The sequence below is a fragment of the Belonocnema kinseyi genome, chromosome 8, assembly GCF_010883055.1.
Source record: "Belonocnema kinseyi isolate 2016_QV_RU_SX_M_011 chromosome 8, B_treatae_v1, whole genome shotgun sequence".
NCBI lineage: Eukaryota > Metazoa > Arthropoda > Insecta > Hymenoptera > Cynipidae > Belonocnema > Belonocnema kinseyi.
Window position 1 is genome coordinate 82,566,723 of NC_046664.1, and position 23,357 is coordinate 82,590,079.

Genomic DNA, 23,357 nt, shown 5'->3' on the forward strand with positions numbered 1-23,357 from the left:
TTTTGAAAACTAAAATTCGAAAATTTTTTCTAAAGCCTCCAGGGGACTTCGTTTTCGCACGAAAAAATTTTATGTGCCCTTATTGCATCCGGACCCACAATTGGATTTTCGAACAAGCAAATAAAAACGTTCAACTGTGAAGATTAATTTCCCACCGAAAAATACAACTTTTCAACAAATGACATAATTACTCAACCAATTAATTGAATTTTTAACTTAAAAAGATAAATTTTAAATCAAAGATCGAGAAAGAGAAAAAATTGCAAACGAACTGTTGAATTTTTAAGTCAAGAAGACGAATTTTCGACAAAAACACTGATATTTTCAACCCGAAAATCTGATTTTTTATGAAAAGAAGTTAACTTTAAATCCAACAGTGGAATTTTGTACCAAATTAGGTGAATTGACAACCAAAGAAATAAATTTTCAACAAAAGATTAATTTTCAACCAAGAAGAAGCATTTCCTAATAAAAAAAGGAATTTTAATCAAAATAGTTAACTTTTCAGTAGTGACAAATTTTTAAACAAAAATGCAAATGTTCAATTTTATGATTAAAACATTAACTTTAAGTTTAAGTTTTAAGTTTAAATTTAAAAAAAAAAATAATTTTCAACCCAAAAAGAGGATTTTTCTACAAAAAACGACGAATTTTCAAAAACTACATGGATTTTCAACGAAATACTTTAATTTTCAAGTAAAAAAATAAATTTTCAACCAAAAATAATAAAATAAAAATTCATTTTAAACAAAAACAATGGAATTTTCAACCAAAAAGATGGATTTTCTACAAAAAAAAATACGAATTTTTTAAAAGCTACATGGATTTTCCACCAAATAGTTTAATTTTCAACTGAAAAAATTAATTTTCAACAAGAACAATCGAATTTTCAATCTAATTAAATTTTTAACTAAACAAATAAATTATCGACTAAGAAGAAGCATTTCCTATTAAAACAAAAACGAAATAAAAAATAAATACAGGAAATTTTATCCAAATAGTTGAGGTTTCAAAAAAAAAAAAATCAACCAAAAAGATGGATTTTCTACAAAAAAGATGAATTTTCAAAAACTACATGGATTTTCAACCAAATATTTTAATTTTAAAGTAAAAAATAAATTTTCAATCAAAAATAAAAAAAAAATAAATAAAATTCCAATAAAAATTCATTTTCAACAAAAACAATCGAATTTTCAACAAAGTACTTAAATTTTCAACTAAAGAAATAAATTATCGACCAAGAAGAAGTATTTTCTACTAAAAAAACGAAAAAAAAATAAATACCGGAACTTTTATCCAAATAGTTAAATTTTTAACAAAAAAATACGAATTTTTTAAAAGCTACATGGATTTTCCATCAAATAGTTTAATTTCCAACTGAAAAAATTAATTTTCAACAAAAGCAATCGAATTTTCAATCTAATTAAATTTTCAACTGTACAAATAAATTATCGACCAAAAAGAAGCATTTCCTAATAAAAACAAAAACGAAATAAAAAATTAATACAGGAATTTTTATCCAAATAGTTGAATTAAAAAAAAATAACCAAAAAGATAGATTTTCTACAAAAAAAAACGAATTTTCAAAAACTGCAGCGATTTTCAATCAAATACTTTAATTTTCAACTAAAAAAATAAATATTCAACCAAAAAGGAAACAAATAAAAATTTAAAAAAATGTATTTTCAACAAAAAAATCAAATTTTTAACAAAGTACTTAAATTTTCAAATAAACAAATAAATTATCGACCAAGAAGAAGCATTTTCTACAAAAAAAGGAATTTTCATCAAAATGGTTAAATTTTCAACAGTGACCAATTTTTGAACGAAAATTCAATTTTATAATTCAAAATTAACTTTAACTGAAAAAACGAAGTTTCAAAAAAGAAGTTTAAATTAAAAAAAAGAGAATTTTCAACCAACTACTTAAATATTCCACTAAAAAAATAAATATCCAACCAAAAAACAAATATTCAACCAAAAATAAAAAAAAATTTAATTAGTTAAAAATGTATTTTCAACAAAAATAATAGAACTTTTAACAAAGTAATTAAATTTTCAACTAAAAAAATAAATGATCGACCAAGAACACACATGTCCTACTAAAAAAACGACATAAAAAATAAATACAGGAATTTTTATCCAAATAGTTGAATTTAAAAAAAAAATCAACCAAAAAGATGGATTTTCTACAAAAAAGACGAATTTTCAAAAACTGCATCGATTTTCAATCAAATACTTTAATTTTCAACTAAAAAAATAAATTTTCAACCAAAAAGGAAACAAATAAAAATTTTAAACAATATATTTTCAAAAAAAAATCAAATTTTTAACAAAGTACTTAAATTTTCAAATAAACAAATAAATTATCGACCAAGAAGAATAAAAAATAATTTAAAATAAAATTAAATTAATTTTATAAATTTTAAATGAATTCATTTAATAATTAAAATAAATTATAAATAAAATTGTATTACTATTATAGCATTTTCTACAAAAAAAGGAATTTTCATCAAAATGGTTAAATTTTCAACAGTGACCAATTTTTGAACGAAAATTCAAATGTTCAATTTTATAATTTAAAATTAACTTTAACTGAAAAAACGAAGTTTCAACAAAGAAGTTTAAATTAAAAAAAAAAGAGAATTTTCAACCAACTACTTAAATTTTCCACTAAAAAAATAAATATCCAACCAAAAAACAAATATTCAACCCAAAATAAAAAAAAAGTTTAAATAATAAAAAATGTATGTTCAACAAAAATAATAGAACTTTTAACAAAGTACTTAAATTTTCAACTAAACAAATAAATGATCGACCAAGAACACACATGTCCTACTAAAAAAACCACATAAAAAATAAATACAGGAATTTTTATCCAAATAGTTGAATTTAAAAAAAAATCAACCAAAAAGATGTATTTTCTACAAAAAAGACGAATTTTCAAAAACTGCATGGATTTTCAATCAAATACTTTAATTTTCAACTAGAAAAATAAATATTTAACCAAAAAGAAAACAAATAAAAATTAAAAAAATTTATTTTCAACAAAAAAATCAAATTTTTAACAAAGTATTTAAATTTTCAAATAAACAAATAAATCATCGACCAAGAAGCATTTTCTACAAAAAAAGGAATTTTCATCAAAATGGTTAAATTTTCAACAGTGACCAATTTTTGAACGAAAATTCAAATGTTCAATTTTATAATTTAAAATTAACTTTAACTGAAAAAACGAAGTTTCAACAAAGAAGTTTAAATTAAAAAAAAAAGAGAATTTTCAACCAACTACTTAAATTTTCCACTAAAAAAATAAATATCCAACCAAAAAACAAATATTCAACCAAAAATAAAAATAAAAGTTTAAATAATAAAAAATGTATATTCAACAAAAATAATAGAACTTTTAACAAAGTACTTAAATTTTCAACTAAACAAATAAATGATCGACCAAGAACACACATGTCCTACTAAAAAAACGACATAAAAAATAAATACAGGATTTTTTATCCAAATAGTTGAATTTTCAAATAACAGTTAAATTTTTAAACAGATTCAAGCAAATTTTGTCTCGGTCGTTAAAATCCTTAAATATTATTAATAAAATCTTTCAAAAATTAATGATAAAATCTTAGTAATATTTTGGGAGAGGGCCAAAGAAAATCTTAAAATATCTTATATGGCTGGAGAGGGGGTTGGAAATTCGATAAAAACACCATAAATGTAATTTGTGGGTGATCCCGAAATTTTTGTTAATTTTAAGTTTTTAAGTTTCTTACCTTTTTGAAAGAGTACCTCTCCACGGATGTTAGAACCTCATGATTTTTGTTAGTACCGCCGACAACATAAATATATCCATCAAGCACAGTGATCCCCATTTGTGAACGAGGTGTCAACAACGGTGATAGATATTTCCATTTTTTGTTTATCGGATTGTAGCTCATTACTTCTTGATGATGTCTACTAATAGGTGTGCATCCACCCACGACGTATATAAGTCCTGCGGGGGAAAAAAACACAATCGTACAACCAATTTTATACGGTCCTGAAGATTATTTTTTTAGTTACAAATTTTATCATTTGTTTGAAACTTTAACAATTTATTTTAAAATAGATATCCCTTCTGGTTGGAAATTCAACTGTTTTGTATAAATTCCTCTTTTTGGGTTAAAAAATTAACTATTTTCGTAGAACATTGACCTTTTTGTTTAAAATGTGTATTTTTGTGTTGAAAAGTCAATTCCAATCTTTTTGGATGAAAATTCAAATATTTTTTTGAAAATTTGACTTTTTGATTTAAAAATTCGCCCATTTTTGTAGAATTTTCATTTTTCTTGAACAAAAATGCAACTGTTTGGTTGAAATTTCAAAAAAGTTCTTAAAAAGTCATACTTTTTTGGTAAAGAATTAATTTATTGTTTACAATTATTTTGGTGTTCGAAAGTGAACTGGAATTAACTTTGGATGAAAATTTTTTCTTTTTCATTGTAGAGTTGATCTTTTTTAGTAAATATATAGCATCTTTCTTAAATAAAAATCTAAAAATTTTGTTGAAAATTCGACTATTTACGTAGAACATTTAACTTTTTGTTTAAAATTCGTATTTTTGTGCTGAAAAGTCAATTCAAATATTTGTTTGAAAATTTGTCTTTTTGATTTAAAATTTCACGCGTTTTAGTCGAATTTTCATTTTTTTTTTAACAAAAATGCAACTGTTTGGTTGAAAATTCAACAAAATTCTTACAAAGTCATACTTTTTTGGTAAAAAATTAACTTATTGTTTACAGTTCTTTTGGTGTTCGAAAATGAACTGAAATCTACTTTGGATGAAAAATATTTTTTTTCTAAAAATTTGTCTTTTTAGTTTAGAGTTGATCTTTTTTAGTAGATATATTACATTTTTTTAGATAAAAATGTAACTATTTTGTTGAAAATTCAACTATTTCCTGGAAAATTGATTTTTGGATGAAAAATATTTTTTTCTAAAAATTTGTCTTTTTAGTTTAAGAGTTGATCTTTTTTAGTAGATATATTGCATTTTCTTAGATAAAAATGTAACTATTTTGTTGAAAATTCAACTATTTCCTGGAAAATTGATTTTTGAATGAAAAATATTTTTTCTAAAAATTTGTCTTTTTAGTTTAAGAGATGATCTTTTTTAGTAGATAAATTGCATTTTTTTACATAAAAATGTAACTATTTTGTTGAAAATTCAACTATTTCCTGGAAAATTTGACTTCTTGTTTGAAATTCGTATTTTTGTGTTGAAAAGTCAATTCCAATCTTTTTGACTGAAATTTCAACAAAGTTGTTGAAAAGTCATACTTTTTAATTAAAAAAATTAACTATTTAATAAAAAATTAACTTATTGTTTACAATTGTTTTTTTGGTGATCGAGAGTGAACTGAAATCTACTTTGGATGAAAAATATTTTTTTAAAAAAATTTTCATTTTGATTCAAGAGTTGATCTTTTTTAGTAGATATATTACATGTTTTTTAGATAAAAATGTAAACTGTTTTGTTGAAAATTCAACTATTTCCTGGAAAATCGACTTTTTGGTTTAAAATTCGTATGTTTGTGTTGAAAAGTCAATTCAAATATTTTTTTGACAAATTGTCTTTTTGATTTAAAAGGTCGCCTGTTTTAGTCGAATTTTCATTTTTCTTTAACAAAAATGCAACTGTTGGGTTGAAAATTTAAATATTTTCTTGAGAAGTCATACTTTTTATTGATAATTCTGCTGCTTTGTTGAAAATTAAACTATTGGGTAGAAATTTTACTTTTTGTTTAAATTTAATATTTTTCGGTTAAAAAGAGAACTAAAATCCTTTCTGAATGAAAACTCCACTTGGTTTTTTTCTTTTTAATTAAAAATTCATCTGTTTTAAGAGAAATTTCATCTTTCATAGCTAGAAATGCAATTATTTGGTAGAGAATTAAACCATTTTCTTAAAAATTCATCCTTTTTTATTGAAAAAATTCGTCTTTTTCGATTAAAAATTCAATTTCTTTCGAAGAAACTTCCTCCTGGCTTCAAAATTCATATTTTGATAGTGAAAAATTAACTGAAATCTTTTTAAATAGAAAACTCAACTTTTTTATTAATTTATCTCATTGATTTAAAAAATCATATATTTTAGTAGAAATGTCATTTTTTATAAAAATACCACTTCGTTTAAAAGATTTGGTTGAATCAGTTTGTTAAGAAATCACTTTTTTGTTGAAGATTTATATTTTTAGTTGAAAATTCTTGTCTTTAATTGAAATTTTATCTGTTTAGTGGAAAAGCCTATTTTAAAATTGACTTTGTTAGTTGAAGATTCTCATTTTTGGGTAAAAAAATAATTTTCCGGGTTTGGAATTACATTTTTGTTGTGTAAAAATGCATTAGTTTCGTGGAAAATAATTTTATTTGTTAAACATTAATTTATTTTGCAATGTTTTGTTCTGTTTTGTTAGAAGATGATTACAATGAACGTTATGAGTTGAAATAAATGTTTTTATTTTGCGGCAAATATGAATATTTTACTTTTAGTTAAACGGGAAAATTGACAATTTTAACCCGGAAAACCCGGGAATTGACCGGGAATTCAATTATTTTACAAAGATTTCCAGTATATTTCAAAGACTTCAATTATTTATCAAAAATTTCTTAAATTTCTCAAACATTACCAAATATTTCAAAAATATTTTAAACACTTCACAAAGATTTCCATAGATTTTTAGAAAACTTTAAAATCTATCCGAAATCTTTGCAAAATATTTTAAAAATTTTATGAATACTTGAAATTTTTTTTTAAATCATTGCAATCTCAGGAAAATCATTAAAATCTTTTAAAATATTGGGAAATATTTGTGAAATTTTTGAAATCTTTGAAAAATCATACAAGTCCGTAAAAACTTGGAAATCTATCCGAAATCTTTGCGAAATATTTCAAATATTTTATGCATATTCTATAATATTTTTAAAATGATTAAAATCTTCTGAAAATCATTCAAATATTTCTGAAAAATTTTTAATCGGTGCAAAATTATTGAAATCTTTGTGCAATCTTTGTGAATTCTTTGGGAAATAATTAAAGTTTTTGTAAAATCTTTTAAATCTATCTCAAATCTTTGCGAAATAATTGGAATCTTTGAGAAATCATTAAAATCATTGTTCAAACTTTGAAATATATCTGAAATTTTTATGAAATAATTGAGGTTTTTGTCAATCTTGGAAATCTATTTGAAGTATTTGTGAAATCTTTGAGGAATAATTACATTTTTTGTAAAATATTTTTAATCTGTACAAAATCTTTGCGAAAAATTGGAAATCTTTGAGAAATCATTGAAATCTGTGTAAGATCTTTGCGAAATCATTGAAATATTTCTTAAGTACTTGAGAAATCTTTGGTAATATTTGTGAAAATTTTTAAATCGTTGCGAAATTTTTGAAATCTTTGTGCAATCTTTGAAATTTATCGGAATTTTTAATGAAATAATTCAATTTTTTGTGAAATCTTGGAAATACTTTAGAAATCTTTGGGAAATAATTAAAGTTTTTATAAAATCTTTTAAATCTATCCAAAATCTTGGTGAAATATTTCAATGATTTCACAAAGATTTAGCATAAATTAAAAATATTTTACAAAAAATTTAATTATTTCGCAAAAATTTCAATAATTTCACAAATATTATGAAATATTTCAAGAATATTTTTAGTATTTCGCAGATTCATGAAATCTTTAGAAATCTGCGAGATATTAAAAATATTTTTTAAATATTTCGTAATATTTGTGAAATTATTTAAATCTTCGGGAAATAAATAAACTTTTCGTAAAATCTTTTAAATCTATCCAAAATCTTTGCGAAATCATTGAAATATTTCTGAAATATTTGGAAATCTTTGGCAATATTTGTGAAAATATTAAAATCGTTGCAAAATTATTGAAATAGTTGTGCAATCCTTAAAATCTATCGAAAATTTTGATGAAATAATCGAAGTTTTTGTGAAATCTTTGAAATCTATTTGAAATGTTTACGAAATATTTTAAATCCTTGTAAAATATTTAGAAATATGAGAAATATTTAAAATATTTTTTAAATATTTGGTAATATTTGTGAAATTTTTGGGAAATAATTAAAGTCTCTGTAAAAACTTTTAAATCTGTCCGAAATCTTTACGAAATATTTGAAAACTGAAAAATCTTTGAGAAATCATCATCGCAATTTTTGTAGTATCTTTTTCAAATCTTTCTACAAATTTTAGATATCTGCGAAATATTAAAAATATTTTTTTTAATATTGGGTCATACTTGTGAATTTATTGAAATTTTTATGAAATCTTTTAAATCTATCCGAAAATTTGTTGCAAATATTTGAAAACTCTCAAATCTTTGAGAAATCATTGAAACTCTTGTGAAATCTTTTAAATCTATCCGAAAACTTTTTGGAAATATTTGAAAACTCTAAAATCTTTGAGAAATCATTAAAATCTTTATTAAAATCTTGGGAAAATCATTGATGTCTTGGTAAAATCTTTTAGAAGCTATCCAAAATCTTTGCGAAATATTTCAAATCTTTGTGAAATCTTTTATATTTTTGTGCAAACTTTGAAATATATCTAAAAATTTTATGAAACAATTGAAGTTTTCGTGAAATGTTGAAAATCTATCTAAAATATTTTTGAAATATTTGGGAAATAATTAAAGTTTTTGGAAAACATTTTAAACCTATCCAAAATCTTTCCGATATATTTGAAATATTTGTAAAATCTTTTATACCTTCCCAAAAACATTGAATAATTTCTGAAATATTTGGAAATATTTGGTAATATTTGTGAAAATATCAAAATCGTTGTGAATTCTTTGAAATCTTTGTGCAATCTTTGAAATCTATCGGAAATTTTTATGAAATAATTTAAGTTTTCGTGAAATCTTGGAAATCTATATGAAATGTTTGTCAAATCTTTGGGAAATAATTAAATTTTTTGTAAAATCTTTTAAATCCATCGAAAATCGTTGCGAAATATATGAAATCTATTATATCTTTACGAAATCATAGAAATATTTCTGAACTATTAGGAAATCTTTGGTAATATTTGTGAAAATATTACAATTGTTGGAAAATTATTGAAATCTTTCAAATTTATCAAAAATTTTAATGAAATAATTCAAGTTTTTATAAAATCTTTTAAATCTATCCAAAATCTTTTCGAAATATTTGAAATCTTTCTGAAATCTTTTATATCTTTGCGTAATCATTGACAAATTTCTGAAATATTTCTGGAACATTTGGTATAATTTGTGGACATTTTAAAATCGTTGTGAAATCTTTGAAATCTTTTATATTTTTGGGAAATCATTGAAATATTTCTGAAAATATTTCTATCGGAAATTTTAATGAAATAATTCAAGTTTTCGTGAAGTATTGGAAATCCATTTGAAATCTTTGGGAAATGATTAAGGTTTTTTTTAATCTTTGAAATCTAGCCCAAATTCTTGCGAAATATTTGAAATCTTTGTGAAATCATTGAAATCCTTGTGAAAACTTTTTTGAAATAATTAAAGTTTTTTTAAATCTTTTAAATCTAGCCCAAATTCTTGCGAAATATTTGAAATCTTTCTAAAATCGCTAAAATCCTTGTGAAATCTTTGGGAAATAATTAAAGTTTTTGTAAAATCTTTTAAATCTATCCAAAATCTTTACGAAAGACTTGAAATCTTTGTGAAATCATTAAAATCCTTGTGAAATCTTTGGTAAAGAATTAAAGTTGTTGTAAAATATTTTAAACCTATCCAAAATCTCTGCGCATTATTTGAAATCTTTCATATCTTTGCGAAATCATTGAAATATTTCTGAAAATATTTCCATCGGAAATTTTAATGAAATAATTCAAGTTTTTGTGAAGTATTGGAAATCCATTTGAAATCTTTGGGAAATAATTAAAGTTTTTTCAAATCTTTTAAATCTAGCCCAAATCCTTGCGAAATATTTGAAATTTTTGTGAAATCATTGAAATCCTTGTGAAATCTTTGAGAAATAATTAAAGTTTTTTTTAATCTTTTAAATCTAGCCCAAATTCTTGCGAAATATTTGAAATCTTTGTGAAATCGCTAAAATCCTTGTGAAATATTTGTGAAATAATTAAAATTTTTGTAAAATCTGCCCAAAATCTTTACGAAATATTTGAAATGTTTGTGAAATCATTGAAATCCTTTTGAAATCTTTGAGAAATAATTAAAGTTTTTTTTTTAATCTTTTAAATCTAGCCCAAATTGTTGCGAAATATTTGAAATCTTTGTGAAATCACTGAAATCCTTGCGAAATCTTTGGAAAATAATTAACGTTTTTGTAAAATATTTTAAATCTGTCCGAAATCTTTACGAAATATTTGAAATCTTTGTGAAATCATTGAAATCCTTGTGAAATCGTTGGGACATTTTAGGAAAACAATGAAAGTTTTTCGTAAAATATTTTAAACCTATCCACAATCTTTTCGAAATATTTGGAATCATTCTGAAATCTTTTATATCTTTGCGAAATCATTGACATATTTCTGAAATATTTCTGAAATATTTGGTATAATTTGTGAAAATTTTAAAATCATTGCGAAATCTTTGCAATCTTTGTGCAATCTTTGAAATCTATCGGAAATTTTTATGAAAGAATTGAGGTTTTTGTAAAATCCTAGAAATTTATTTAAAATATTTGTGACATCTTTAAAATATAATTAAATTTTTGTAAAATATTTTAAAGCTATCCAAAATCTTTGAGAAATATTTGAAATCCTCTATATCTTTGGAAAATCATTGAAATATCTCTGAAATATTTTGTAATATTTGTGAAAATTTTAAAATCGTTGCAAAATATTTATGCAATCTTTAAAATCTATCGGAAATCTTTATGAAATAATTGAAGTTTTCTTGGAATCTTGGAAATCTATCAGAAATATTTTTGAAATCTTTGGGAAATAATTGAAGTTTTTGTAAAATATTTTAAATCCATCCAAAATCTTTGCGAAATATTTTTTATCTCGGTGAAATCTTTTTTATCTATGCGAAATCATTAAAATATTTCTGAAATATTATGAAATCTTTGCTAATAGTTGTGAAAATATTAAAACTGTTGCAAAATTATTGAAATCTTTCAAATTTACCGGAAATTTTAATGAAATAATTCAAGTTTTTGTAAAACCTTTTAAATCTATCCAAAATGTTTGCGAAATATTTGTGAAATCTATCTGAAATCTCTGTGAAACCTTTCGCAAACCATTAAAGTATTTGTAAAATCTTTCAAGTCGATCCGAAATCATTTCAAAATATTACAAAAATTAGAAACATTTGTGAAATCATTGAAATTTTTATGAACTCTTTGGGAAATCATTGCTGCCTTGGAAAAATCTTTGAAATCCATCCAAAATCTTTGCGAAATATTTGAAATCTTTTATATCTTTGGGAAATCCTTGAAACATTTCTGAAATCTGTCAAGTCTATCTGAAATCTTTGCAAAATATTTAAAAACTGAAATCTTTCAGAAATCAATGATATTTTTGTGAAATCTTTGTTAAATCCTTGCTATTTGAAATATTGGGTCATATTTGTGAAATTATTGAAATATTTATGAAATCTTTGGCCTGCAAGGCCTGGATGGATAGATAGATAGTGAATAAAGTTGAAATTACCTTCATAAGCTACGACGCCCATACTAAATCGAGGTTCCGGAAGTTCGCCATCTAGCGTCCAAGTGTTGGTGATCGGGTCGTAAATTTCAATCGAACGTCCAATGTCCTCGCCGACCCAACCACCAAATGCGTATAAACTATTATCCAAGGCACATAATCCAAAATCACATCTAGGCTCTTCCATGCAAGCGATCGAGGTCCACACGTCGTCACGAGGGTCGTAACATTCGCCGTTTGCGATTATACAAGATTCCAACTCGCCTCCGACCACGTACACTTTCCCGTCTAATAAAGCTACGCCCGGCAGAATTCGCCCGATGCCTATCGGCGCCACTTCGCTCCATTCTCTGAACAATTGCAAACATTCAAAAATATCAACACCAACAAACAAAAAAGAAGCTTCATTTATCAAATTCCTGAAAATAAAACCAAAAATCCAGCAAAACAAATTTCGACAAACAGCATAAAATGCTCCTATTATAATTTAGGAACAGATAAATATCCAGGGTTCATTTTATCCCTATGTGATAAAATATAGGGACCAAAGGGTACTTTTTTCGCGCTTAAAGCGTTACAAATTCAGGATAAATTCCGAAGATTTCGGAAAAATTCAATTTACATTTAAAAGAATTCAAATTAATTGGTAAAAATGTTTAAGAAAGAAATAAATAAATCCATTAATTAACGAAAAAAGGGATTGAATTTAGAGGAATTAAAGATCAGAGAGAAGAATTCAATGAATTTCATAAAAATTCAAGGTTCGCTAAGATTTCGGATAGATATAAAAGATTTACAACTACTTCAATTATTTCATAAAGATTTCTGGTAGGTTTCGAAGGTTGAGAAAATTATTTTTAAAAAAAATTGATTTTGAAGAAAATAGTTCAATTTTAAACGTAACTGATGAATTTTCAACAACAACAAATTAAATTTTTTCTTATAAAGACAAATTGACAATCAAAACTTAAACAATTAAATCTTTATGAAATATTTTTAATGTATTCGAAATCTTTAAAATCTTTAAGAAATCTTTGACAGATGATTCTAATCTTTATAAGATGGTTGAAATCTTCGCGCAATATTTAAAATCTTTAAAATATTTTGATGATTATTAAAATCTTTGTAAGCTCTTTCTGATATTTTTGGAAATCTTTCCAAAATATTTAGAATATTTGTTAAACATCTGATAATATTTGTAAAATTATTGAAATCTTTGTGCACTCTTAAAAATCTTTAATAAATGTTAAAAATATTTGTGAAATCTTTCAAACTATTAATTATAATTATAATATTATTATAATTAGTATAATTATTTTAAATCTTTGGGAAATCATTGAATCTTGGTGAATTCTTCGAAATCTATCGGAAATGTTTGTTAAATAATTTACATATTTGTAAATCTTTTCAATCTTTTCGAAATCTTAGCTATAATTTGGAAAATTTTTCAAATCTTTGTGAAATACTTTTTAAATCTTCGGAAATCTTTGCAAAATATTTCAAATATTTTTAAAATGTTTAGTAATTTTTTAGAAATTTGTGAAATCTTTAAAAATTAATGGAAGTCTGTGAAATCTTATAAATATTTTATAAATATTTGATAATTATTTTGAAATGATTGAAATATTTGAAAAATTATTAAAAACTTTGTGAAATCTTATAAATCTATCAGAAATCTGATCTAAAGATTTGAAAACTTTATGAAATTTTTCTGCAACTTTTGAAATCTACCGAAAATTTTTTGTGAAATATTTCGAATATTTGATAATATTTTTTAAATGATTGAAACGTTTATAAAATCATTAAAATCTTTGTGAAATCTTATAAATTTATCCGAAATCTGTGCTAAATATTTGAAAACTTTATGAAATCTTTAGGAAATTATTGAAATCTTTGTGCAAATTTTAAATCTGCCGGAAATATGTTGCGAAATATTAAAAATATTTTATAAATATTTAATAATTATTTTGAAATGATTGAAATATTTGAAAAATTATTAAAAACTTTGTGAAATCTTATAAATCTATCAGAAATCTGGTCTAAAAATTTGAAAACTTTATGAAATTTTTGTGCAACTTTTGAAATCTACCGAAAATTTTTTGTGAAATATTTCAAATATTTGATAATATTTTTTAAATGATTGAAACATTTATAAAATCATTAAAATCTTTGTGAAATCTTATAAATTTATCCGAAATCTGTGCTAAATATTTGAAAACTTTATGAAATCTTTGGGAAATTATTGAAATCTTTGCGCAAATTTGAAATCTACCGGCAATCTGTGCGAAATATTAAAAATATTTTATAAATATTTGATAATATTTTTGAAATTATTTAAAGCTTTGAAATAAAATTCAAATCTTTGTAAAATATTATAAATCTATCCGAAATCTGTGCTAAATATTTGAAAAGTTTGTGCAACTTTTGAAATCTATCGAAAATCTGTGCGAAATATTTTTAATATTTGATAAATATTTTAAAAAATTTTATAATATTTTGTAATATGTGCGAAATTATTGGAATCATTTTGATATATTTTTAATCTACCCCAAATCATTTTCTAAGTGGTTAAAAGCTGTAAAATATTTGAGAAATAATTGAAATCTTTGTAAAACAGAATTCAAATGAATTGGGTAAAATTTAAAAAAAAATCAAAACAAAAAAGATCCATTGATTTCCGTGAAACTGAATTGAATTTAGAGGAATTGAAGATAAAAGAGAAGATTTCAATCAAATTCCTAAAAATTCAAGGTGAATTAAAAAAAATCAAATGAATTTAAAACAACTTGAAAAAACTTAATTGAATTCAATAACTTTGAACAAAGCTTAGAAAAATTCAAGGGAATTCAAAGAATCTGATTAATCTACTTCAGGATCAATTAAATGAAAAGTTTCAAAATTTAAAAAAAATTGACTGAATTAAGTAGAATCAAGTGATTTTAAAAGGATTAAAGTAAATTGAGAAAATTGAAGAGAATTTCAAAGAATTAACAAGAATTCTAAGAATAATTTCAAAGTTCTTCAAATCTTGGAAACCCTAAGCATTTCTAGCATTGCAATAAATTTAGAGTAATTTTAGAGAAATTCAAAATAATGTAAAAGGATTTAGGATAAATTAATAGGAATTCAGGGCACATTACAAATGAATTGTAAAGAATATTTGAAAATCTCTTAAAATCGTCGAAAACTTACAAAATCATTCATGTCTGGTGCAAAATTCTTTGAAATCCATGAAAATATTAAAATCCCTTAAAATGATTAAAACCCCTTGAAATTGTTTAAATCTCTTTAAAATGCCTTTGAATCTTTTAAAATACCCTGAAGTATATTTAAAAAATCCTTTTAAATCCCATTAAATTACTGAAATCAATAACAAAATTCTTTGTAATCGTTTAAAATAATAAAAATAAAAAATAAAAAGTACGTTAAAATATTTCAAATCCTTGAATAATTTTATCAATGGATCCTAAGGATCAATTAAATTAAAACTTTGAAAAATTAAAAAAAAAAGAATCGGATGAATTAAATAGAAAAGAGTAAAATTATATAAATTCAAGTAAATTAAAAAACTTCCAGCGAATTCATACATTTCAAGAGAATTCCGAAGATTTCAGAACAATTTAATTTACATCAGAGAGAAGAATTCAATAAAATTCATAAAAATTCAAGATAGATTTCGAAGGTTGAAAAACGAAATTTAAAAAAATGGATTTTGAAGAAAATAATTCAATTTTCAACCTAACTGACGAATTTTGAACTAAAATGATGAATTTTTAACTGAAATAGTTGAATTTTCAGAAACAACAAATTAAACTTTTACTTAAAAAGCCAAATTGTCAATCAAAAATTAAATAATTAAATCGTAAGTTCTGAAAATGAATGTTCTAAAATCTTGGAAAATCTTTGTGAAATATTTTCAATCTATTCGAAATCTTTAAATCTTTAAGAAATCTTTGACAGATCATTCCAATCTTCGTAGGATCTTTGAAATCTTTCTGAAATCTTTTCTAAATATTTACAATCTTTATAAAATCCTTAAAATCTTTGGGAAATCATTGAAAAATTTGTTAAATATTTCTGATATCTTTGGAAATCTTTAAAAAATGTTAAAAATATTTTTGAAATATCTGATGATATTTGTGAAATTATTAAAATGTTTGTGAAATCTTTTAAATCTATCCAAAATCTTTGCGAAATATTCGAAAAATTTAAGAAATCTTTGTGCAACTTTTGAAATCTACCGGAAATCTGTGCGAAAGATTTCAAATATTTGATAATAATGTTGAATTGATTGAAATCTCTAAAAAATCTTTGAAAAAAAGATGCAATTTTTACCAAAAAATGTGAAAATTCTACCAAAGCAGATAAATTTCCAACCAAATAGTTTAATTTTCGATAAAAAAAAAACAATCTTTTTTTTTATCAAAAATGGAAAATAAAAATTTTCAGTTAATAAAATTAATTTTGAACACAAAAAAATGGAATTTTCAATCAAAAAGATGAATTTTCAACTAAAGTGATAAATTGTCAGCAAAAAAATTAATTTTCAACTTAGTTGCATTTTGAACAAAACAAAAAATTAATTCACAGTCAAAAATCTAATAGTGGATATTTCAAACGAAAATGATTTTAATTTTAAATTTAAAAAAAAAAAGAGAATTCTACTGAAATGACTCATTTCCAACAAAATAATTAAATACTCAACTCAATAAAATTAATTTTTAACCAAACAGTTGGTTTTTCTGAAGTCAAAAAAATAAAATTTCACCAAAAATTGAATTTTGAACAAAAAAATCGAATTCTCAACAAAATAGTTAAGTTTTCAACCAAAAAGATGAATTTTCAACTAAAGTGATACATTTTTAATCAAAAAATTTAACTTTTCTGTTCAAAATTCATATTTTCGGGTGAAAATGCAACTATTTGCTTTAAGGTTAACTTTTTCAGTAAAAATTCACATTTTCGAGTGGAAAATCTCACTTTTTTTGGATTTAATTCATCTTTTTGATTTAGAAATTAATCTGTTTTGATAGGAATTTAATCTTTTTTTTGGTAAAAAAATTCCATTATTTCTTTGAAAATTCATATTTTCAGTTCAAAATGTAACTGTTTCGTAGAAAATTTCACTATTTGGTTAAAAATAAATATATTATTAAATTTTTCGTTAAGAATTAAATTATTTTTTTGAAAAGTCGTTTTTTTACTTAATAATTTAACAGTTTGATCAAAATTTTGGTTTTTTTCCTTCATAATTTTTTTTTAATTGAAAATAACTACTTTGTATAAAATTCATCTTTTTGGTTTGAGAATTTATCTCTTTCTGTCGAAAATTAATGCTTTTTGGTTAAAACTACAAATGTCTGGTTAAAAATTGATATTTTTCACATGAAAATTAACTTTTTTATTGAAAAATAAACTGTTTTCTAAAGAAAAAACTGTTTTTTCGGCTCAACAATAAAAAAATTTGGCAGAAAATTTAACTATTTGGTCAAGAATTGATCTATTTTCTTGAAAATTCTTTTTTTTTTAAGCAAATTATTTTTTTGGTTAAAAATGCAAATCTTTCAAATTCCCGGGTTTTAAATTATATTCCCGGTCATTTCCCGCTTTTCCGGTTCGGGCAAAAATGCAACTATTTGGTTCAAAATTAACTTTTCTGGTAAAAATGCACATTTCTAAGTTAAAAATACAACTTTTTGGGATTTAATTCGCCTTTTTGGTTCAAAAATGACCCGTTTGTTAGAAAATTTATTATTTGGTTGAAAATGGATTTTTTTTGTTAAAAATTCTTCTTTTTGGTTTGACAATGAATCTCTTTCAGTCAAAAATTAATCCTTTTTTGGATAAACTGCAACTGCTTGGTTGAAAATTAATCTGCTTCGGATGAAAATGAACTTTTTTGTTGAAAATTAAACTGTATTTTAAAGAAAATCATATTTTTGACTAGAAAATTAAGCAATTTTGTAGAAAATTTAACTATTTTGTTAAAAATTGATTCAATTTCTTGAAAATTCTTATTTTTCTAAAAAAAAAACAATTTTTGGGTTAAAAATACAATTTTTTATTTGAAAATTAAACTAAATTCCCGGCCATTTCGCCACCCTGATGTAAGAAAAATTAAGAACGGCCAATGAAAATGAAAAATTGAACAGGGAAAATGAAAAAATACTTTTTTGTTTGAAAATTCGTATTTTTCGTTTCGCCTTTTTAGATCGAAAAGAAATCTTTTTTGATAATAATTTTATCATGTTTGGTTAAAATTTTCACCATTTGGTTGAAAATTCATATTTTCGGTTTAAAATTTAACTGTTCGGTAGAAAATTTTACTATTTGCTTAAAAATTAACATATTATTTAAGTTTTTCTTTAAGAATTTAGCTTTTTTATTTAAAAATTTTATTAATTCGGTAAACATTGAATTATTTTGTTGAAAATTCTACAATTTTGTTAAAAAGTCGTCTTTTTGGCTTAATAATTCAACAGCTTGTTTTAAATTGTGTTTCTTCCTTGGTATATATTTTTTTTAAATAGAAAATTCAACTACTTTCTTGAACATTCATCTTTTTGGTTTGACAATGTATCTCTTTCTGTTAAAAAATTGATCTGCTTCGGATGAAAATTAACTTTTTAGTTCAAAATTTACATTTTCTGGTTGAAAATTAAGACAGTGTTCTAAAAAAAAATCGTTTTTTCGGATCAAACATTAAACAATTTGGTAGCAAATTTAACTGTTTGGTTTAAAATTGATGTATATTCTTTAAAATTCTTTCTTTTTTTATTTGAAAATTAATCTTTCAAATTCCCAGTTTTTAAATTAAATTCCTGTTCATTCTCCGCTTTCCCCGTCAAATCGCCACCCTGGAGAAAAGAATGTATAACGGCCAAGGAAAATGAAAAGTTGAAATTTTTTTAATTCAATTCGCCTTTTTGGATTGAAAATTAATCTATTTTGATAGCAATTTCATTTTTTTTTTGTTTCAAAAATTCCATTATTTATTTTTAAATTAATATTTTCAGTTAAGAATTTAACTATTTGGTTGAAATTTTCACTATTCGGTTGAGAATTATTATATTATGAAATTTTTTATTAAAAATTCAACTTTTTTATTAAGAATTGAATTATTTTGTTAAATATTCAACAATTTTGTTACACAGTCATTCTTCATGATTGCAAATTTAACTGTTTTCTAAAAAAAAAGCGTTTTTTCGGCTCAAAAATTAAACAATTTGGTAGAATATTTAACTATTTGATTGAAAATTGATACATTTTCTTGTAAATTCTTATTTTTTCTGAAGAAAATCTATTTTTTGGTGAAAAATGCAATTTTTTATTTGAAAATTAATTTTTTAAATTCCCGGATTTTAAATTAAAAAATGAAAGAAAATTTGATAACGGCCAACGAGAATGAAAATTTGGTGAAGAAATATTGAAAAATACTTTTTGTCTGAAAATTCATATTTTTGATAGAAAATTAACATATTATTAAATATTTCGTTAAGAATTCAGATTTTTTATTTAGAAAAATATTATTTGGTTAAAAATTGAATTATTTTGTTGGAAATGCACGTTTTCGAGTTGAAAATTCAACTGTTTTATAAAATAAGTCGTTTCTTCGGCTAAAAAATAAAAACAATTGGTAGAAATTTAACTATTTGGTTGAAAATTAATATATTATTACCAATTTCCTTAATTAAAGGGAAATGAAAAATTTGTTGAAATAATATGAAAAATGAAAAAACACTTTTTTGCTTGAAAATTCCATTTTTAACTTGTTTGTTGAAAATTGATGTATTTTCTTGAAAATTCTTTTTTGTTGGAAAGAAAATCAATTTTTTTGTTAAAGATGTTGAAAATTTATATTTTCAGTTTAAAATTTAATTGTTGGGTAGAAAATTTCACTACTTGGTCGAAAATTAATACATTAATAATTGTTTTGTTGAAAATTTACATTCTCAGGTTGAAAATTAAACTGTATTTTAAAGAAAATCGTTTGTTTTACTAAAAATTAAGCAATTTTGTAGAAAATTTAACTATTTTGTTGAAAATTGATTCAATTTTTTGAAAATTCTTTTTTTCTAAAAAAAAAACAATTTCTGGATTAAAAATCCATTTTTTTATTTAAAAATTATACTAAATTCCTGGCCATTTCGCCACCCTGATGTAAGAAAAATTAATTGCTGTGTTAGAAATTCCACTTTTCATCTTTTTGGCTAAATAATTCTACAATTTGATTAAAATTTGTTTCTTCCTTTATAATTTTTTTTTTAATTGAAAATTAAACTACTTTGTATAAAATGTATATTTTTAGTTTGACATAGTATCTCTTTCTGTCAAAAATTGATTTTCTTTAGATAAAAATTAACTTATTTTTTAAACATTAATATATTCGGGTTGTTTTTTTTAAATCGTTTCTTTCAGCTCAAAAATTAAAAAATTCGTTAAAAAATTTAACTATTTGGTTAAAAATTTACGCATTTTCTTGAACATTCTTTTTTATTTAAAGAAACTCAATGTTTAAGTTAAAACTGCGTTTTAAATTGAAGTCCCGGTCAAGTTGCCACCCTGATGGAAGAAAAATTAATAAAGGCCCAGAAAAATGAAAAATTGGCGAGGAAAAGTGAAAAAAAAAATATTTTGAATTAAACCAAAAAAAAATTCTTACCCAGTAAAGGTGTCGTATTTGTCGATAGTTTCATAAGTACTTTCGGCAGCTCTCGCCCAACTGTCAGGGCAATGTTCCCGCTTCGAGCCACCAATCACGAGGATATTTTTCTTAGCACAAAGTCGGGGCTGCGCATGCAAGGGCACGAGACAGCCTTTGTTCGAAACCAAGTCTTTCTGAATCGAGCGCAAAGCGACAATGAGACTGGCATCGACGCAGTCTTGAATTATTTGCTCTAGACGAGCGATAGAACAAAGGCGCAGCCTTATTAGACCTAGTATTTCAAAAACGTAACACCTTCTAGCAGGTATGTCGTGTGTTATCCAATTGTAGGCTGCTTGGAAGACCTGAAATTAATTTTTTTAAAAAAGTCTTTTTTTTATCAAATATCTGGAAAATATCGAATAACACATTTTTGTCGAAAACATAATTAGATTTTTATTATTTAAAAATTTTGGTTTTAGCCTCTCCTGTCTAATAAAATTTTATAGAGTTTTTTATTTAAATTTTTAAAATTCAATTTTGAAAAAAAAAATCGAATTATCAACAAAGTAGTTAAGTTTTCAACCAAAAATTATTTTAATTTTAAATAGGAAACAGTAGAATTCTACCCAAACGGCTAGTTTCGAACAAAATATTTGAATCTTTAACCTAAATTAATTAATTGTTAACCAAATAGTTGCATTTTCAACTAAGAAAAAAATTCAACCAAAAATAAAAGAAGTTATTTTTGTTATTTAAGTTCATTTTTAAGTAGATTAATGAATTTCTTAAGAGAAATATGAATTTTTAACTAAACAGTTAAACTTTTAACGATTTTTAATAATTAACAAAATTTTTTTTGGTCAAAAATGGAAGATCAAAATTTTCAGTTAAAAAAATGAATTTTCAACAAAAAAAATCGAATTCTCAACATAGTAGTTAAATTTTCAATCCAAAATTTGGATTTTTCACTTTTAAAAAACGGCTTTTCAATAAAAAATCTGAGTTTTCGAAGAAAAGGTTACTTTTGAACAAAATATGTGAATTTTCAACCTGAAAATGTGTATTTTCAGAGAAAAAGTTAATTTTTAACCAAATAGTTGAATTTCCAACAAGAAAAATTTACTGCGAATGAAAAATAAAATTGTTGATAATTCAGTTGAAAAAGATTTTAATTTGAAATAAAAAACAGTTGGATTCGACCAAAAAAATGAATTTTCAACTAAAATTATGAATTTCGAATACAAAAAAAAAGAAAATTTTAACGAAGTAATTCAATTTTCAATGAAACATTTGATTTTTCAACCAAAAGAGACGAATGTTCAACAAAAAAATCTGCGTTTTGGAAAAGAAGGTTTTTCTTAACAACAAAAATTAATTTTTAAAACAGCAGTTCAGTTTTCAACCAAGCAGTTAAATTTTTAATCAAATATAATAAATTTTAAATAGACCATTTTCATTTGAGAAGAAAAAGTTACTTTTCAACAAAATAGTTTAATTATCAATTTAATTTACAAATAGTTAAATTTTCAAACAAAAAATATTATTAAAAATTTTCACAGGAATATAAGGACAATTAATATTTTTTTAATCTTGTCAGACCTTCTAAACCTTCAAATCTTTAAAAATTATTTAAATCTTAACATTAATTTTTAAATAATCTCTTAAAATTAATTTTTCAAAATGAAATATTATTTAAAATTTTCCTATGGACCTTAAAAAAGTGCCTTTCATTGTCGTGAAACTTTACAACATTCTTTACAAGTCTTCATTAATTTTGAATCGTTTCAAAACTTCTGAATATTTCTTAAACTTACTCAAATTTCTTCAAATTGAAATTCCTTACAAAAGAATCGTTTTGAACAAATTGAGATTATGTATTAAAAGCATTTTTTATTTAAAAGAAGATTCATAATTTTAAACAATTTTAGTGCTTGCTGGGATTTCACAATAAAAATTGGTAATTTAAAACATAAATTATTATATTTTTATATTCTGTATTCTTAGAAATAATATTATTTCATTAATAAATTAAATATTAATCAATTAAATAAGTAAAAAAAAGGATAGATAGTATACCTGAAATTCTGTATCAATGTGAATATATTCGCTACTGAGAAAACGAACGAGATATTCCTTTGGCAGGTCCAAGAATTCTTCCTCTTGTGACACTCGAGGAAAATTGACTTCGATAAAGCGTAAGGCAGTCTCCAAAAGATTTGAACTGTTGTGTGCTTCTGCAAATCTAAAAATCGGCAATCATTAGTCACAAATTACGATTGTAGCTGTAAAAAATAAATTGTAAACGGGAAGCTTAAATTGGAAATATTTTTAAATAATAAAAACGGTAAAATATTTCGAAAAATTCACCAAAGCATCAAAAGATTTCAAAGACTTTAAAGATTACAAGAGATTAAAAAAAGATTCGAAATATTTCAGGAGTGATTTAAAACGAAAAAAAATAGGAATAGTGGGAAAAATTTTTTAATACCTATGAATTTAAGTAGAAATATATTTCAAGATTCAAGAATTTAGTCGAATTTTCAACCAAAAGAGATAGAACCAAAAGAAAAAAGCTTTCAAACAACAACAAAATCGAATGTTACAGAAAGAAAGAGAAATTTTCAACCAAATGGTGATATTTTCAACAACAAAAAATTAATTTATAACCAAACATTGCATTTACGATCAAATAGTGGAACTTTCAAACAAAAACGAAATGGTTAAATTTTAAGTTTAAAAAATTAATTTCCAACAAACAAATTTTTTAAGCAGTTGAGAACGACAGAAAAAAATTTGAACCACATAGTTTAAATTAATATAATTAATTAATTTTTAATTTATAAAAGATAAATTTTCAAGCGACAATGGAGTAGTTAAGTTTTCAGATGAAAAATTTAATTAAAAAAAATGAAGTTTTAACAATATATTTAGATTCTGAACCAGTTAAATTCAATAAAAAACCGCACATTTTAAAACAAATTGTTGAAGGCTTTTTTCCGGTTTTCTGGTCAAAATTATATTTTTCTCAATCAGGGTGGCCATTTTT

General features: G+C 23.1%; 1 protein-coding gene across 2 annotated transcripts in view; it reads right to left on the reverse strand.

The window, feature by feature from the left end:
• The window catches only part of LOC117178207 (actin-binding protein IPP), a 41,712-nt gene that overhangs the window by 7,987 nt on the left and 10,368 nt on the right, over positions 1 to 23,357 (reverse strand). For both annotated transcript variants that reach the window (XM_033369509.1, XM_033369508.1), the window contains exons 3-6: positions 22,388 to 22,553; positions 20,327 to 20,673; positions 11,668 to 12,014; positions 3,780 to 4,000 (exon numbers count right to left, since the gene is read on the reverse strand). In XM_033369509.1, the coding sequence (XP_033225400.1) occupies positions 3,780 to 4,000; positions 11,668 to 12,014; positions 20,327 to 20,673; positions 22,388 to 22,553 (1,081 nt within the window). The remainder of the gene's footprint in view (positions 1 to 3,779; positions 4,001 to 11,667; positions 12,015 to 20,326; positions 20,674 to 22,387; positions 22,554 to 23,357) is intronic.